Here is a 20,503-nt window from a genome sequence, read left to right as displayed (position 1 = left end):
CAGCCCATTTTGGGAAATCCCCACCCTTCCTATCCCCGGCCCCCATCCCAGGACTCCCACCCGATCACGGCATTTGACGCGCTCTATTTTCTTCATTGCCAACATTATTATGTTGCCTTTGCAGATTGCTTCATGTCTTCGTGAGTGTATTTTTTCTCCTTGATTATTACAGGCTCATTACATTTTCCTGTAAATGTAATGAAACTCTCATCTTGGGAAGGTAGTGCCATAGATGAAAAGTGTTTGATTTTTTATCATTCTGTCCATTATAGGCTAATTTACCTCTTACAACATGGCTGAAGGAAACTGAAGTTCATGAACAAGATTTGTATGTGTTTAAATAATGACCACATTAAGTTAGGAAAAATCTAAGGTCAATGTCTCAGAGGCAAAAAATAGTCATTGGTACATAAAATAGTGTGTGCATTAAAAAAAAAAAGAAAAAAAAAAAAGAAAAAAAAATCAGAAATGAAGAAAATATGTTGAAACAATTGTCAAGGTTTGCCAGTTGGGTGGGGTCAGGAGGCAGAGCCCAGCCTTGGAAAATCTGGCAATTGGATGGGAATCTGGGGTTGAAGCCCCTAGATTTGGAAGTACTTTGGTTCACATGGCAGTGTGTGTGGATTCCCATAAATGCCCCAATGCTGTTGGCTGGAGTAATAGGACCTTAGCCTCAGAAGGGTGTGGCCCTTCTTAAACAATTGGTATAGTTTCAACTTCGCACAGCCATATGTTACAAGTTGAACTTTGTAATTGATAACAGAAAATAGGAATCTTTTCATCTATGGTATTTCCTTCACAAGTTGACAATAAGAAAGTTGTGCAACACTTATTATTCTAGTATACAGTTTCAGGAAAATGTAATGACACTCTCATGTAGAAAGGGAAAAACTACACTCAGTGAAATTTGAAAGAATCTGGCAAAGAATAATATTAGAAATAAAATTTAGTTTTAACTATTGCTGCATGGAGTCAGCAATCGGGTGGGGAACGGAACCCCAGTAAGGAAATACAGCAATCGGAAGGGTGTCTGGGGGCAAAGGTTTTTGGTTCTTATGGCAAGGTTTGTGGATTTCCCAGGAATGGCAATAATAATAGTTCTTGGTGTCAGAAAAATGAGCTTACTTTGCAAACAATACCAATGATATCATTTGCAATGGAAAATAACAAGGAATTCATGCATATTACAGTGTGACTAAATGAAACAAGGAAGGATAATTGCAAGGTTTGGATGGCCTCACCCCTTCCAATCCTGGAAGGCTAGGGAACCTGTGGGAAATCTGGGTTTTGGGTTGAGGGAAACAAGACATTTATTTTTTCACTTTTTTGTTTTTTATTATTATTGTTGTTCCTATTCTTATTATTGTTTCTGTTGTTAAATTATTATTATTATAATTTTTTTTTTTTTTTTTTTTTTTACATGCATGCATGCATGCATACATACATACATACATACATACATACATACATACATACATACATACATACATACATACATACATACATACATACATACATACATACATACATACATACATACATACATACATACATACATACATACATACATACATACATACATACATACATACATACATACATACATACATACATATGCATTGCATATTTTAGCATGGAAAGGAAATCGGTATAAATGACACTGATATCCTAAGGAAATCATGAGAATTTTCATTTTTGAAAATCCAGTAGAAAATATACAAATGTGTAAAAATAATTCATGTTATATCTACTGGAATGCCCGTCATGAAAACTTGTCAGGAATGCACAAAGATTAAACTCGTTGGGCATTAACCCATTGGATATAGGTGCTTGCTATGCATACCTTTTTTTTTTTTCATTTTCTTTTTTGCTGTTTTCCAAGGTCTGTAGTTGTCATTTGTAATGCTCTCTCAAAAAGGCAACACACTGTTTTCCTTGCACAGACTCCTTATCATTTTTATCCCATTCCTGTGCCACTTGTCACAGTTAGCAGAAACAGGATCCTTAGTATGGAATTAGTGTCCCCCCTGGAGCCAACACTCATGGCTTATGGATGCCATACTCATTTACCCATGGAAATGGGTAAATGCCCACTGAGTTTAATCAGCTCCAAAAGCTTTGGGCACTAGTAACAAGTCATCACCCCCAGCCTTCAACCAAATTCTCATGACTGCATATTTATCATGTGGTCCTCAGCCTTTTTTTTTCCATTCATTCATTCATTCATTCATTCATGATGACATGATGATATGTTCATGGCACCTGGCCCTCAACCAAATTTTTGCATGATGTGAAGATCATGTCACCAGGATCCAAGGGATTAAGAAAGGGGCTCTTGCATTATTTCCACCAGTAAACAAGAGTGAAATATATAATCTGTGAGCCATGGGTTGTAGAGTGCAGGCTTCAGGGAGGACACTATTTCCATGTTCAGAATCCTATTCATTCCCATAGTGACAGGCTAGGGATCACCCTTGCCTTGGGCCTCATTCCTCAACAACACTAATTTTCACCTTTCTTTTTCTCTTCTCCAACCCTTTCTATTATCCACTTCCTAATGTGTTGGAGCTCTGTTGAAAGGATAAAAGGCTAACTTTGTGCCAGTCATGAATGGCCTGGGAACCATGGCCACAATATTTTAGTTTAGTTGTCTATCCCTTACCTCTCAAGGGGACCCTGAGGGGTAGACTGTTTCTTTCCCCAACCTACTCCAGGCTTACTATGGCCAGTAATGATGATTTTGCATCCTTATTAGGGACATTAAGGCTTTCCCAATTTTCAGCTTGCCCCACCAGATTTTAATTCTGCCAATTCTCTGACTCTGAACACTACTATTACTATCCCCTCCCCAATGAGCACTGTCACCTCAGTCTAGTCCAAATCATCCACCCAGGTCATTCCTCAATCTCCAGAAAACATTCTTCCTCTCCCACCATCCTCTGCTTGAGCTCCTCCACCCCCCACATCTTTCTTCATCTACTGCCCTCTCCTCCCTTATTACTACTGCAACCATATTGTCCACCTCTCTGCAGTACTACCTCTTTTAACACTACTCATTCTTGACTGACTCTACTGGCAAACCCATTTCTGCCCAGCCTCATCCCTCCCTCAGTAATTGTACCGGTACTGTCTCCATCTCCCCAACAAATGCCCTGTCTACAACAAGGATTGGTCAGATTGTGGAGAAGACCTACTCGCCTGTCTCTTGGACTCTGATACAGTATCAATACCGTGGCACATCATTCCCCCTAGAGACCCCATAAGTCCTCCATCAATATTGCCAAGATTACTATCTGTAGACATGAGTTCCCCCTTAATGTTTATATGTGCAGAGAATCCTTCCCTGCCCAACCATATCAACCCCCCCCCCCCTCCCCCATCAATGTTAGAATTGTTGGTGCCTAGGCCACCCAGCCAAACACTGCTCCTCCACAGCCCAATGCCCTCTGTGTACCGAACCTGATCATGATCGTTCAAACTGCTGTGTACAGTCACGCATTGCCAATTGTTGTGGCTCCCATAATGCATTTTATAGGGTTTGCCTTACCTACAAATTTGAGTCTGAGGTGGCAATTCTCAGATTCAATCTTAGCCTGACTTTACATGAGGCCAGACAGGAAGCATACAGACATGATTTTTCTCTTACTCCTTACCAATACTGTCCTTCACTCTGCCCCCCCCCCCCCTCCCAAAAAAAAAAGAGGTTTCTCCATCTCCCTCAGTATCTCTCCCTCATCCCACTTCTACTCCCTCCCTCTCCCAGTCAAGTTCTTTTGCCATTCTTTACCACTATTACAGACACTCCAAACTCTACTTCCCCATTACCTACCCCTCTTCCTCCTTGCACAAATCATCGCACAAGACAAGCTAAACGTTCCACCCCATTTTCATCTCCATCAACTTCTCTCTCTGTGCCTTTTCTCCCCTTCATAAGAAAACCTTTGTTTTTCAGACATCCTCAAACAACTCCACTTGAGAAACTTTCAAAGGCATTCAAATCAATCTGATCAGGACCCAAGATAATATACCTCACCTCATCCATCCTCCAATCTCTGTGCTCCCATTCCTTCTATACTCAAAGTAACTGCCGACATCCATCATTCACCTACACCCCTTCCTCCTACTCCCTCTCAACACATCCCCTTCCCCCTGCTTTACTAGATCATCCCCCCTTCCTTGCCCATTATTCCTTCTGATTCCCCCTGGATACACATGTGACCCTTTGTTACAACAACTCTCCCTCCTGGATTCTCTCTCTTATCACATTTGGGAGAGAAAAAAGAAGAGATACATGCATCTGAAAAAGAAATTGTGGTCAGAATGACTGCTAAGTCATCTTAGTATGAATCCCCCCCCCCCCCCCAAAGTCCCAAGAATTTCAGATTAACAGCATCTAATACTGCTGTTTGCTTGAAATGTGTCAGGTATTCTATGTCATTAGCAAGAGACTATTTCTGTGTAATATATATACATTTCTTATCATATAAACCTTCATTACAAAAATACTGGTTAACCCTTTATTTTCCCCTTGCCTACTCAGTTGTTTATTAACATAGATTTTTAATAGGAAGTTCAACTATTACAGGTTGTTGCTGTGAAGCAGACTACTCAGAAGACTTGGGAATGTACGGAGGAGGGATCTTCTCTGGCAACTAGTGGTTCTCATGAAGCAAGACTGTTTAATTCTTTAACATCAGAAGGATGTCCTATTGCAGATATTAAAGCAAATTTTCCAAATGCAAATATTGCATTAGGGGCAGCAATGAAAAATAAGGTGAGACAGGGAAATACACTCAATAAATATGATACAATTCTCTTTTGTCAAATAATGTAATGTTCATTTGCTTTACAACTTTCTTCAATTTACCCGAATTAACTTTAGCTTGGATAAGACAGCTGTCACAGTTGCTGTTAAAGTATTTGCTTGTTCTCATAACTAGTGGGGCTTATTCTGGCTGTTATGGTCTCATATTTCTTCATCTTTTCATTGATACAGTGGGTGAAGAAAGAAGGAGAAAAGATAGTACCTGTGGTTTCCAGTATAAACGATGAAGTTCAAATCCATCTCCAGGCTATTATGTCTGGATCAGCTGATAATGTTCCAGATAAAATAAAAGTTGACTACAAGAAGAGAAAACTTATTAAAGAAGTGTAAGCCTTTCTTGTTCCTTCTTTAATGATACTTGGAAATATATAAAATAGTTTTTATTTATGGATCATAATGGGCTTTGCTTTTCCCACAGCGATCTAACAGTATTTGAGGTCACCAAGGGTAGTGAGTTCACCACTTCTGTCTCTAAGCAGGAAGCTGAACTCACTAAGGATATGATAGAGAGTGGACAATGGAAGAGCAAATCATTCAAGCCTTTCAACTTTAAAGCAAAGGTAATTTTATCTTTAGTAAGGAAGATATACCTTTAGGTGTATATGTGTGTGTGTTTTTATTAAGTAGCAAAATGTTTTCTAAAATGATGGAAAAAAGAGAGTAATTTGTGCTTTGAATTCCCCAGGGCCGTCTTGAACAGCGCTCTGGACACCTACACCCCCTGATGCAACTAAGATCCGAATTCCGACAAATTTTCTTAGAAATGGGTTTCACTGAGATGCCTACAAACAATTTTGTTGAGAGCGCCTTTTGGAATTTTGATGCCCTCTTCCAGCCCCAGCAGCACCCAGCAAGGGATGCTCATGACACATTTTATGTGGCAGAACCTGAGAAGACCATGAGTGTTCCTGAAGACTACCTGCAAAGGGTAAGAATGAGTTTTGATAATTTACAACAGTGGTTTATCACTTTTTCAAGACACCACTTGCTTAACTTCACACTTTTAAAAAATAAATATTTTAATCTTTCTTGGCTGTGCCATGATGCACAGGTGTAAAACCATCAAATTTTCATGTCTAACCCAGGCCAATTTGTTCTATTTGTAGAGCTCTGATTTACACAACACAATTTCTTGTCTTAAACTGGTGTGTCCCATAGTTATTGGCATCTTTATGTAGGAGTAGTGTAAAGAAAGTAGTAAACCAAAAAATAGGTGGGAACCACACTGTCTTAAAATTGTTTCCCAGAGGCTAGGGGGAACAGAGGATACAGGGGAATATTAGTGTTTGTGGGGCTGTACTTGCCATGTATTACAGGAATTATCTTATACTTACTACATACATTCTCTTGTCAAAAGGGGGGCCATGTGATACTTGTATGACTGGCACATGGAGACAAGGGGACAGGGGAATGGGGGTGGCTTTAAGGGGGCTTAGAAGGAAGAAATTTGATGAACAGTTCCTACCTCTACTAAACCTATATGACTGGTTCATCAAACCTGTGGGATTCAGCACACTCCAGGTTAAGAAATGCTAATACAGGATAGAAATATAAAGTACAGTAATATCTCGTTTATTCTTATTAAAGCACTGGTGTGTGTGTGTGTGTGTGTGTGTGTGTGTGTGTGTGTGTGTGTGTATATATATGTATATATATGTATATATATGTATATATATGTATATATATGTATATATATATATATATATATATATATATATTTTATATTATATATATATATTTTATGTTATATATATATATTTTATGTTATATATATATATTTTATGTTATATATATATATATATATATATATATATATTTTATGTTATATATATATATATATTTTATATTATATATATATATTTTATATTATATATATATATTTTATATTATATATATATATTTTATATTATATATATATATTTTATATTATATATATATATTTTATATTATATATATATATTTTATATTATATATATATATTTTATATTATATATATATATTTTATATTATATATATACATTTTATATTATATATATACATTTTATATTATATATATACATTTTATATTATATATATACATTTTATATTATATATATACATTTTATATTATATATATACATTTTATATTATATATATACATTTTATATTATATATATACATTTTATATTATATATATACATTTTATATTATATATATACATTTTATATTATATATATACATTTTATATTATATATATACATTTTATATTATATATATACATTTTATATTATATATATACATTTTATATTATATATATACATTTTATATTATATATATACATTTTATATTATATATATACATTTTATATTATATATATACATTTTATATTATATATATACATTTTATATTATATATATACATTTTATATTATATATATACATTTTTTATTATATATATACATTTTATATTATATATATACATTTTATATTATATATATACATTTTATATTATATATATACATTTTATATTATATATATACATTTTATATTATATATATACATTTTATATTATATATATACATTTTATATTATATATATACATTTTATATTATATATATACATTTTATATTATATATATACATTTTATATTATATATATACATTTTATATTATATATATACATTTTATATTATATATATACATTTTATATTATATATATACATTTTATATTATATATATACATTTTATATTATATATATACATTTTATATTATATATATACATTTTATATTATATATATATATTTTATATTATATATATATATCTTATATTATATATATTTTATATTATATATATATATATATATATCTTATATTATATATACATTTTATATTATATATATATATTTTATATTATATATATATATATATCTTATATCATATATATATTTTATATTATATATATATATTATATATTATATATTATATATTATATGCATATGCAGCAGTGGTAATTATTAAGACTCAATAGGACTCGGATATGTCTTACTATCTTGTAATATTTTCAGGTTAAGAAGACCCATAGTACAGGTGGCTATGGTTCACTTGGTTATCAGTATGAGTGGAGTAGAGATGAGGCTCACAAGAATCTGCTTCGTACTCATACAACTGCTGTCAGTGCTCGCATGCTCTATAAGCTAGCTCAGGTATGTAGCAGAAAGATGAGTCTTTGTTATGTTCTTTGTTTTATCATGATTATGACATTTCTTTTACTGAATAAATCATTGTATATATAGAAACTAGGAATGTATAATGCTAACCATCATTAAATAAATAAATTATTAAGCAAAACAATTCTTGCATGTCTATCTCAGAGTTTTCATTATTCTTAAAAATTACAGGAAGGTTTCCGCCCTGTCAAATTTTTCTCCATTGATCGAGTCTTCCGAAATGAAACCTTAGATGCAACACACCTTGCCGAATTCCACCAGATTGAAGGAGTTGTTGCTGATTATAATCTTAGTGTCAAGCATCTCATGGGAGTTATCAAGGTAAATTTGACACAACCTACTTGACAAACTCTTTCCCCTATTCCTTCTCTCTCTCACTCCCTACCCCCCTCTCTCCTCTCTCCTTTCTCTCATTATATGTTGTATAATTTTGGTTGTAATATAATTTTTTGTATCTAACTAATGCTCTTCACACAAAGTACAAATTTAGTAATCATTGTTATGTAATCCGTAAAGAATAATACTTTATGTGGTTTTATTGGAAATATTGTGTGCCTATAAAAAGTGAGTGATTGTCTGCTTTTGTATTTTAGGGATTCTTTGAGAAGATTGGAATCACGAAGTTGCGTTTCAAGCCTGCCTATAACCCATATACAGAGCCATCTATGGAAATCTTCAGGTAAGATGATGCAATTGCCTGAAATTTTTCCTTATTTTTAATATAGAGGTGACCATATCATATCCTATTTTATACTGAATCATAATTCAGAACCCTTTTCATAGGTACCTAATAAAAAAGTGTTTCTGAAATCTGTTCATTATTCATTTCTTGGTATAATAAGTTTTGTTCATTATTAATTTCCTTTTATGATATGCAGTTGCCCTTATCATTCTTGAGGATTACATCCTTAAATCTCTTGCAAAAATTTGAATATCAGAAATGAATGCAGGGGGTACTAAGGTTATCCTCTGGCAAGAGTTTAATAGTTTCATTATTCCTAAGACCATTTTGTATGGTTAAATAAATAAAACTAGTTTTTATTTACAAAAAATACATAAATAGATTATAAGAATGTTCAGGTTAACTCATTCACACTAGGTGGCAACTATTCTTGCCATGATGCTCATGATTGGCCTTGTCTGCATTCATTGAAGAGGTGTAGCCTTGCCTTTCAAAGTAGGCTGAAAGACTTTTTTAGTGTCTTTAATTTAGTCTTTTATACTGCAGCCAGAATCATAGAGAATGGGGAAAACATTTGTTTCCTAAGATCATAATTTTTCATTTAAGCTGCTGAACATGGAAACACTCTGCCTGGTCCAGTTTAGGGTGGATAAAAGCCATCATCATAGGGTTAATGGAACCTCGTGCATATTCACATTACAGTATATACATAAAAGTATGCATGTAAAAGTCAAAAACAGTGATGCATGAATATGATGTTAACAGTAATGTTATAAAACCTCCATATTCATAGATACAACAATAACTGCAAACTTTAAAAGAGTCTTATTCATGTCTTTAGCAAGTCTTGCATTTAATCAGATTCATAGTTGTTCAGTCAGAAATGATCAGAGCCATTTCTTTTTTCTTTTTAGTTACCATGAAGGCCTCAAGAAGTGGGTGGAAGTAGGTAACTCAGGCATGTTCCGACCAGAGATGCTTCGACCAATGGGAGTTCCAGAGAATGTTACTGTTGCTGCTTGGGGACTGTCTCTAGAAAGGTAAGAAAGTACTTTATTTTTCTCTTTAGATTTAAGGATATCTTTTATCTGAAAGCACTAAATTATTTCTGTGTTAATTTCACTTGATAAAATTTTCTTAAGATTAACCATGGTTATTATTTTTTTAAAGGTTGTTTTCCCTATATAGATATGTTTTTTTCCTTTTTTACAGACCAGCAATGATTATGTATGGAATCAACAATATCCGGGAGTTAGTTGGTTCCCGAGTGAAAATGGAGCTCATCCTTGATAATCCAGTCTGCACAATTGACAAGTAGGCCTTATCAGCTTTTTTCCCCCCACTTTTTAAATTATTCATATACATTGTTTTTTTTATTTTGTGCATAAGCATGTATTAATTGAATGTTAAAGCTTAGAAACTGGTCTTGCATGATTGGTTTCGGTGTTAGAATATGAAAATGTTAAAGAAAAGCCTTCTGTTGTGTCAGGGTTTAGCATAAAAACCCTGTTCCACAGCCTTCAGCTATACAGGATCCACTCTCATGAAAGGAAAACCTGAAAGCTCACTCCTGTCTCTGGAATACTGATTCACCAAATTTCATTTGAGAAAAATAATGGATTGATGTTGAAAGCAGCAAATTTCATTTAAATTATTGTGTGTAAGTTAAGAATATAAAATATATATGTAGTATAGATATTAATCCATTGCATCTGGGTGCCCATAATCTAACCATTACTGGAATAGTGACTTCTAGGTGTATGTAGGCCCACACAAACACTTTTTTATGATGTCAAGACTCCTTGCCTTTCTTTAGCAATGTTGTTATCTCTTTCTGCATCAGCATTTTTTCCTTTTTTGCCATTTTCCATTTGATATGCTGTATCAGTATGGTAATGAACTGATTTCCTTGCACAGACTCCATATAAAAAAATTCACTGACTGCATATTCATGTGACCTGGGCCTCAGTCAATCTTTATGTTGTGATGATCATGTCACCCAGATCCAATGGGTTAAGTGTCAGATGATTAGAATAAAAGAGAGACTTGGCAATTTATAGTACTCCAGTGTCTTGGGCGAGTTGCTAGTTTTTTTTTCTTCTTGAGATTGGACTGTAGTAGTGTAGTGAGTACCTCTTTTTGGTAATGTTCTTGAACTGCATACTAGATATATTCAACATCTGTATATTTGAAAAAGAAAAAAAAAATCAGGGAATTAGAATGTTATTTTAGCCATACAATACTTTTTCCACACCATTTTGTAGATACTGATGTTTTATTGCTGCCTCCTAGGTAATAATAATAAGGCTTTTACAATTGATTTGGGTTGCTGTATAGTACATACTTTAGAAGGAGTATCACATTGGCTTAAAATCCAGGTCATGGATATCATACTTGGGGGCTCAGCTTCAAAATAGTAGTATCAGACACTAAAGATATTTGCTAAGGTGGATGCACACATCTGCTTTCACAAAAAAATTAGACTTGTGCAAGTAAGAATTCCTGAACAAAATATGTGGTTCTGGTGTGTCTTTCTGGATATGGAAATCAGAAAGCCCAGAAACTTCAATGTTTTTATTCTCCAGTGATATGGCCTTACATAGTTGTTTTTTAAGTTTAAAAAGTTAGAGAAACTGTAGAGCTGAAATAATATTCTTTAAGCCTAAATGCTAGATATACCCTTGCAGATTTTGTGAAATGTGTCTGTCTTTTTGAATACCAAAAAATCTATATTTAACCCCTCCATGACGGTATCAGAAATCTCTTAGGATCGCTGACTCAGGTGACTTCTGGCAACCGTCCTGCCGTTTTATCCGGGAGTCTGCTACATGTAGTTGAATTTTCCGCTCAACGCGCTCTAGCACATTGTAGTGCCTATAGCCATACCCGGCATGGTGAGTCGGTTTGTTATGACGGGTTGATTGTTTAACATGACGCTGATGGGCCACACCTATTGGCATCGTAACAAACCGCTTGGTCAGCAGGGTACGGCTTTACACATGGCGACGTGCGATTGTGCTTGGAGCGGGAAATTTGGCCTGTTGCCACAAATCTCCAGAGTTTAAAATTCTCAGGGATTTTTTTTTCACCTGTCAGCATTGGGTTAACAAATTATAGGATGGTCCATTCAGTACCTTATATTTCCAGTCTGCTTCTAAAGCCCTGTAGAAATAAAGATTCTATTAATATAATGAAGTAAATAAAAAAAAAAAAAATTCTTCTAAATGTTCTTTTTCTTCTAAAGGAATACCAGTCAACATCACTTAGTCATATGTTTATTTTCCGAGAATGTTGGAATCATAAGTGCCTAATTTAACCAGATTAGCTTTCATGGAGCATTTAAAACACAGGGAGCATATTTTCTATCAAAATTTCTACTATAAATGCAAAATTACTTTTAAATCAAAAAAAGATCCTTCAAGCTTATCTAGCAATCCCTTATTTATTTGTTATATATTAAGAAATATATGTATAGTTGCAATACTATACATGAATTTGCACCAACACTGCAGGCTTTGTATATGAATTGTTGTACTGCAAGGACTATGATACTGGTAGTATACCAGCAACACAAAATTCAAAATTTTATCCATACACACAAAACAATATTACCATAAGTGTGGTGATTCTTACATTAAAAATATTTGAAATGAGATCAGTAATCAAAGTAAAAAAGGGGCATAAAAAGAATTACATTTTTTTGTATGACAGTTGTGAAAAAAAGGTAGTGGATTGAAGCAGACTTGTTTATAATAGACAGCTTATGCTAAGACTTCTGAAGTTAGATAAGAAGTGCAGGTTGGAATGCTGTTAATGTTTATGCTTTGAATGTGATCCTCCAAATTGTTTGTTGTAGTGCCTTTTTTGTACTCCATAGATCATCATTTATTTTCATATATGCTGTTCTACCTTCAGAAAAAGTAGAATATTTAGATAAACTATTTTGACAGGGTTCTTATATTTTTAAAATGAGATTTAATGTAAATAAGACTACTTAGAGTAATATTTGATTCCAATAGGAATCAAATATTAGCAGTGTTATACCAAGATTTTTTTTTTTTTTTTTCATTTGAGGTTTGTTTTTTTATTGAACAAATTTTTTTTATATATACAGGAAATATCTTTTAAATTCTAGCATGCAAATATCTTAATTTAAAGCTGTGTACAGTTACATTCATTTAAGTTGTTGTTATTTTTGTTTTCTTTTCTTTTCTTTTCTTTTCTTTTTTGTTATTATTATTATTATTATTATTATTATTATTATTATTATTATTAATAATTTTCATACAAAAAAAATGCTTAGTCTGGACCTTAGAACTAAGAAGGCATATTGTATGGAAACCAATTTTTATTATAATTTGTAACATTTTGTTTTGTTTTATTGTTACTAAAATGCTATTGTTTTTCTGTTATGACCATAGAATGTGAAATTGTGTGAGAATAAAGCCAGTATGTAAACATTGATTAAAGATAATAAATGTATGTTGGTTTCTTGTGATTTTTATTCCAGTATTTAAATATTTTGATATAGAAAACACTCAGCAGATAACAATGTTGTTCTTTCTTTCTTTCTTTCTTTTCTACCAAACCACACTAAAGGCAGTTCCAGTTTAGTATTTTCTGTTTAGGAGAGTATACATACCTGCATGTAGATGATTCCACTTCCACTGTCATTTTAATTTTCTTCATCATGAAGTTTATGTTAATTAGACCTTCAAGGTTTGGCACATACTGCTATTTTCTCAGTAACTTGTTTTTAATCCTTTTACAACATACAATAATGGTCAAGGGAAGTTGTCATATTTACCTTGCTTTGCAACGGAGACCTTCCCATTCTTGCTGCCTGGTAAATACTGGAATACTATAGTGGGTCACATGTACAAATTTGTAAGACATTGCCAACTTGACTATGTAACATAGATTGCTCACCAACCTGCTTTCCAAGCAAATACACAGCACACCACAGTCACTCAAATATACAAAATTGTGAAAATTCCTAAACAGCAAACTACCCTGAAATAATAATGCATCACCTGTGAGAATGTGACATGATTTGTATGAAAACTTTCTTTGGTAAATAGTTAATTGTGGTGTGTTGTGTGCCTGTACAGAACCAAGCTATAAATAACTGACACTGAAGCAGCATTCCTTATACAAGAGGGTTAAGAAATATTCAGAGTACTTTGCTATCTTAAATGGAAGTAGGAAAATGATATGTTGATTGATAGGCTGATTTATTAATTTGGTGTGTGTATTTGTTTGCTAACTGTAGCTATGCTTTGTCAAAAGATTTCTTCCGAGAATATTGATTATTGTGACTGGAAGGATTTTTAACATATGAAAAATGCATACATTGTGGAGAGAAAGGTGAGCAATATTTCTGTAGGACCATAAGTCTGCAGAAAATTTACAAATTAAATTGTTTTTAAAAACGGTTTCTACTATTATTCATTTTTATGTACAGTTGGTTCCAACAGCCTATTTATTCTATTTGATACACTAGCTTCTGATATTTTATATTTCTCATACTAATTTGTATAAAGTAATTTTCCTTTTTATATTGATTTTTCATAGTTGCTATTTGGACATATATTTCATGAGATTTCTTTTATGTTGATGTAAGCACTTAGATGTGCATGCTGAGGGGCACATTTATTTCTGTGGGAAATAAATAAATTATTATACCACCTGAGCATCTTATCTATACATTTATTTAGATTTAATTGGCTTCTAGAAAATTCTTTAAACTCAGATGGAAAAAATGGAAGAAATATATAAAAAAAACAAAAAAACTTTACAGCTTTGATTTTGATGGGTTTATTTCAGTTTAGCCTGAAAGTTTGGTGGTCCTTTTTTGCAGACTCACAGGAGCTAGAAATTGCACTTTTTTTTTTTTTTTTTTGGGGGGGGGGGGGGCTTCCTTGTATACATGAGTGCATCTGTCTTTCTGTCTTTCTGAGTGTGGGAACATAAATGTATAGTACAGGTTTTGCCACTCATTTCGAAGAAAATCTTACTTGGCAACTGCCCTTTTATTGTCATTCAATTGTATTGTAATTTTTTTTTTTTTTTTCTTTCTTTTTTCTATTTTTTTTTTTTTTACCATTGACATTGTTGAACTCTTTTCAAAGAAAATATAATGAAGAAACGCTTCCCGTAGAAAATCACACAGATCGACTGGGGCAAAAATGGGGCGGAGCTATTGATGTTATTACATTTAGCCAATCAGGGTTTTCCATCGGATATCAGATATAGGTAGATCCATAATTTTTTATATAATTTACTATTTTTATGATTATCAGAAGTAGAACTAAAATTCCACTCTTTATTTATGATAACAATGTTCCATACCACAAACAGTCTTCAAAATACTGTATGGAAAAAATCAGTTTCATTTTTTGATTCAGTAGTCAAATGGAAGTGGAGCTATCTATCTCAGATATATCTTGGGGAGTGGGTGAGTGAGTGAGTGTGTGGTTGATGGTGGTTTTAAGTATATGCTTATTTGCATATACAGAGAAATGGTGTTTCTTTGGTACTGTTATACTGGCTGGAGAATTTGGATTCACTCCTGGTAAGTTCACAATAGACCATATCTTGGTGCTTCGAGTCATTACAAAGCACCAACGTGAGTTCAGGTGTGGGCTGCTTGCAGCTTACATTGACCTCAAGAAGGCATTAGATATGGTGTATCGTGAATCACTCTGGGAGATCCTGAGACTAAGAGGAATTCCAACAAGAATTATTGGATTAGCAAGCCTGTATACTAGTACTGAATGTGCTGTACAGTGTGGTGGGGGCCTATTGAACATTTTCAGGAGTGAGGCAAGGTTGTGTTTTTGCACCAACAGCATGGACTGGATACTGGGTAGAGCTACTGTCAAAAGTAACTGTGGAACATTTCGGTGCAATATCAAGACCTTGACTCTGTTGACTATATTGCTATTCTACCTGAGTCTCTTGAAACTTTAGTGGTGGCTCTTGATGCATTTAGCAGTGAAGTGAAGTCCTTGGGCTAGAGGCCTCCTGGATCAAGACCAAGATCCAGGACTTTGGGGGCCTGCTAGGAGATTCTGTTCCATCAGTACATGCTTGCAGTGAGGATATTGAGGTCACAGAGAGCTTTATATACCTTGGTAGTGTAGTTCATGACTCTGGGATGTCAGACCTGGAAGTCAGTAGATAGATTGGCCTTGCAGTAGGGGTCATGAAATCTCTCGACAAGTATTTGGAAATGCTGGTAACTGTGTAGAAGGACCAATCTATGTGTCTTCAAGGCCTTGATACTGTTAGGTTTACTTTATGGTACTGAAACCTGGACACTAATCTTGTGCCTTGGAATCTTTCTTGATGCATTTTGTAATGGGTGTTTGTGCCAGATCATGGGGTACAGTTGGCATGACCATGCGTCCAACCAACGGTTACACTGTGAGACTGTACATGACCTGTTGCTTGTACAATCTGTGATTGCCAACTAAAGCTATATAGCCACCTGGCTTGGTTCTCACAGGATGATCCTACCCACCAGGTTGTCTGTGTCTGAAGACAACCCTGGGTGGAGGAGGCCTGTGGAATGATCTAGGAAATCATTGCTTGGGCAGATTGATCAAACCTATTGTAAAGAGTTAGAAATGGGCTGAGCCCCTGCCTGGCGGCTTGCCATGAGGAATCCTTGGAAACGAATAGTGGATCCAGCTATGTGCCCGCATCAGCTACCCAATCATGATGATAATTGTACTGGTACATTATTTTCTCCATAATCCTAATTCTGTCTTATCTCTTCTCTCCTCTTCTCTCTTCCCACTTTCCACTTTCCACTTTCCACTTTCCACTTTCAACCACCTCCTTGGTAATGATATTTCCCTAACCTTCCTTTAGATGGGATGTGGCAAGTCCTGTAACAATGTTAATATTATATACCAATACTGAATGGTATTTTATGGGTCTGCAGTTCTCTCCTACAAAAGCAGTTTATTTGGTCAGAAGAATTGTTAATATGGCTTCTCTTTTTTCTGGAATTAATGTGCTAGCTATCTGTTTTTTAAATAGTATTGGCATAAAAGTGAAAATATTATACATGATGAGTATAATAGAATTGCATGATTCTGTGATAGTTAAAAAGGATTAATGTGGATTTGGTTATTTCCCTTTTTTCTTGTGATATTTTCATGCTTAATGAGATAAAAAATAAAGTTGCTTTTGGTTTTATTGTTCATATTTTTGTCTGGTTTTATCAAGAAAAAGTGATACATGGAGAATCTGACATGTATTTAGTTTTACCCATGATTGGGGATGGTTATTTACATAAATGGCTCTAGGAGTGCTTAACAACCTAGTATTCAGTAATTATTCTTTCTTGTCTTACCTGATTACCAATTTCCATTTTTATCCTTTAGTATTGTTAATATTATCATAATAATAATGTTGATGATGATAACTGCATCACTATTAAGCATAAGAAAAAAATCCTGAAATCAAGGAATGGGAAATCAAGTGAAGTCACATTGCTTACTAATGAACTCCTTGTGGTGGCTTAGCACTTCTGGAGCTATCTGTGTATAAGCACTTATCACAAAAAAAAACTGCATGACCATAACATGTTCCCATAGCAATGGGTTAACCCTTGTTTGTGGGTGGCATCTACTATGATGCCATGGCAGTGTTGTGCCAAGGCCGCAGGTGACATCCCTACAGATGCTGTCCATATAGATATCTTCATGTGACAGACCACACAGCAACCGAAAAAGCCCACACACATTGGGTTAAGAGGATGAATATGAAACGTACTTAATACAAATAAGAAATGGGAAATAAGTGGCTGGATATGTAGAATAGAACTCAATGAATAAGAAGAATCTGTGTAGTCATATAAATATTGTTTTTCCCCTAATTGAAAACTTGCTATTCATTTATGCATAATAAAGTTTGCAATTATGTTTAATTTCCTGTTATATATTAAGCTTGCAGAAATATTGTATATGTGAGACATTTACAAGTACTTGATTTTGAACTAGATTAACAGTAAGAATATGGCTTCCTGTGTTTATAAGCAGTTTTTAGTATATTTCAATACATGTTTAGTAAATGCTTTTGCTCAACAGGTTTAAAGGCCAAAGCCAGAAAGCAGCAAATGGAGCTCCAACAGTAGAATCCTTGACCAAGAGACAGGAGCTAATTTTAGACAGGCTGTCAGCCTTGCAGTCCAAAGTTGCCAGTATTGCTGCCAAAATGGGTGTCACTCTGGTAGAATCTGCTGCATCCATCAACACTCAGCTCACTGGTTAGTATTAAAAGAAAGTAGTGTTGTAAGGTACTTATCATACACCTGTCATACATTTAGAATTTATATACATGAATAATGTGTCTGTGTTTGTTTGTCAGTGTGTCATGACTACCTCGCTCCATTTATAAGTCAAAAGTGTTGAATGGTGGCATTAGAGTGAATGCAAATATATGTATGAGTTTGTCATCTTTAGAGAGTAAAAAAGGGAGAGTTAAGGGATCTGATGAAACTATTGCTTCTAGTTCTTGACAGTATTTAAAATAATAGGAATTAAAGTCTTACTTGTTGTACACACCTAGGTGGAGTGAAGGCAGGAGTCGTTCATGATGTTGTTATTTATGCTGATCCCCGACGACCACCTTATAGCCTTAGGATCCTAGCAAATGCCTTATCTTCCAACTTCTCTGTCTGCCTACGGGTACATTGCCACTCCTCAGTTAAGGTAAGCTGAAACATTACTAAAGCAGCTTTACAAAAGTTGATGTTTATATATATGTGCATGAGAGTATATTTCAATATACTTTTTATTTTTATTTTTTATGTATTTATGTACTTTCAAACATTACCATAGGAAGTGTCAGAAAAGTTGCAGCAGTTCTGGGGTTCAAGTGGTGCCACTGAACGATCTCAAAGTCAGATATGTTTGACACTTGTATGGAGACAAGATGGAGACACACCCACAGCCCTAATGCCATCCCTTTCAGTCTCACCATTAGCACCCAACCAGGTAATAAAGAGAATGGTATTTTAGTTATTTACTTGATCTTAAATAATGTACATAGTTTTTCCTTTTAATATTTGCTCTATGCTTTTAAATATTGAACAACATGAAAACTAGTTACACTAATAGATTGATTTCATTCCCACAAGTAGACTACTTGTTTTTCATAGTTGTGTATGGTTGATAAAAGTCAGTACTATTTATATATAAAGATGCTGGGAAGCCTAACTAGTGCATCAGAATGACAACTAATAGACATCAATAGACTTACAAGGATCTCCAATGCTTGTGGAACACATCACTTATAATTTTCTAGAACTTTACATTTTAGTACAAGGATTGTGCCACAAATCCTGCAACAGTTCATATGGATTTAAAACCAAAGGCATACTCTGAATCCTTGATGTTGATAAGAAACTTGTTTTGAGCAGCTATCCAGCACATAATTTTTTTTTTTATACAAAGTTCCAGGTGCATAATTAGATAGTACCGGTAATCAATGACCTACATATAAGGCAATTAAAGATAGGTAGACCCATATGTATAAATATAACAGTTCAGATAACTTCACCCTATTTACAGATACGTGGAGAGCATAATGTTGGGCGATATTTAGCAAGGCTTGCAGAAGTAGGTGCTCCAACTTGCAGACTTTATGAGTGCCTTTCTAATCCAATCTTTACTGTCCAAGTCGATGAGTTGTTGGACCAGTGTCATGGAAAGCTAACTTTAGGAAACAATAAGTAAGTAAATGTGTTTCTGGTTATGTGTTGTATTTATTATGTATAAAGAGAAGTAGTTTGGCAGATGAATAAAGATTGCAGTTTGAGAGTTGGTGAATGAGGGTGTGAGTTACTTTACTTGGTTACCTGGTTGGATTTATTAGGGGCTCCTGAGGAACTGCCTTAGAGTGAGGGAGTATATGATGATGAGTGTCTTTGGGCAAGAGAGAGAGTGAGAGATAGCAAGTGTATGGAATTGAGAGAGAGAGAGAGAAGAGCTGATTAAATAGATATTTATTATTCATTATTTACATCATATTGATATTTGTATGATTATTATATTTCCATATGCTTACCAGGTAAGTATATAGATAGTTAATATATATTTTCATGAAAATCTCAATGATTATAGAACTGGTTCAATATATCTTTCATAGTTGTTTTAAGAAGCAAGAATATGAATTTTAACAGACTTTCCTTTCTTGCAGAGAAAAGGCTGCTTTCATACGCGAGCTTAATTCAAGATTGGGTGATAAAGAATTCCTTGTTAATTCAGACCTAACTTTAGCTGATGCCGTGATACTATCAACTCTGCTGCAGCTACGTATGTTGGAGTCTGCTCCTTCTAATGTTCAAAAATGGAGCAAGGGTTGTCTTGTATTACCTTTTTGTAAAAATCTAATCTAAATTTTTTTTTACCATTATGTAATAATATATCAATTAAAATTATTAAGTGAAAATTTATTATTATTTAGTTTCACAAAAATGTATGAGAAATAAATGTGATGATTGGCAGTCATATCAACATGAGCATCATAGATTTCTTTATTTTTAGTTTAACTTAAGGGGACTGTCATCTTCAAATCTGGGTACCCTTAACCCAAAGCCACTGGGTATGGCATGTACGTACATACCAGGCCCACCGTTTTTAATTTTATTGATTGTTATTAGACATAGATGGCTCCACAAGTACTAAGTCACAATGAGCCAATTAGGAGTACTACCTGTCTCACCTGTTTACCCTTTTCCTTGATTTAAAAAAAAAAATCTGATATCTAATATTAA

At 34.1% G+C, this 20,503-nt stretch overlaps 1 protein-coding gene across 1 annotated transcript in view; it reads left to right on the top strand.

Moving 5' to 3' along the window:
* Window positions 1–20,178, top strand: part of LOC125028596 (phenylalanine--tRNA ligase alpha subunit-like) — a 20,765-nt gene extending 587 nt beyond the window's left edge. Inside the window, exons 2-15 of the mRNA XM_047618055.1 lie at window positions 4,586–4,774; window positions 4,997–5,151; window positions 5,244–5,385; window positions 5,511–5,753; window positions 7,869–8,006; window positions 8,202–8,351; window positions 8,624–8,709; window positions 9,627–9,752; window positions 9,925–10,026; window positions 17,814–17,992; window positions 18,295–18,437; window positions 18,567–18,722; window positions 19,299–19,459; window positions 19,927–20,178. Of these exons, the coding sequence (XP_047474011.1) occupies window positions 4,586–4,774; window positions 4,997–5,151; window positions 5,244–5,385; window positions 5,511–5,753; window positions 7,869–8,006; window positions 8,202–8,351; window positions 8,624–8,709; window positions 9,627–9,752; window positions 9,925–10,026; window positions 17,814–17,992; window positions 18,295–18,437; window positions 18,567–18,722; window positions 19,299–19,459; window positions 19,927–20,125 (2,169 nt within the window). The 3' untranslated portion in view covers window positions 20,126–20,178. The remainder of the gene's footprint in view (window positions 1–4,585; window positions 4,775–4,996; window positions 5,152–5,243; window positions 5,386–5,510; window positions 5,754–7,868; window positions 8,007–8,201; window positions 8,352–8,623; window positions 8,710–9,626; window positions 9,753–9,924; window positions 10,027–17,813; window positions 17,993–18,294; window positions 18,438–18,566; window positions 18,723–19,298; window positions 19,460–19,926) is intronic.
* The last annotated feature ends 325 nt before the right edge of the window (window positions 20,179–20,503 follow it).

This window comes from Penaeus chinensis, chromosome 9 (assembly GCF_019202785.1).
Source record: "Penaeus chinensis breed Huanghai No. 1 chromosome 9, ASM1920278v2, whole genome shotgun sequence".
Taxonomy (NCBI): Eukaryota; Metazoa; Arthropoda; class Malacostraca; order Decapoda; family Penaeidae; genus Penaeus; species Penaeus chinensis.
The sequence above is the reverse complement of the archived record's forward strand: the minus strand, read 5'-3'. Positions and strand labels throughout refer to the sequence as shown.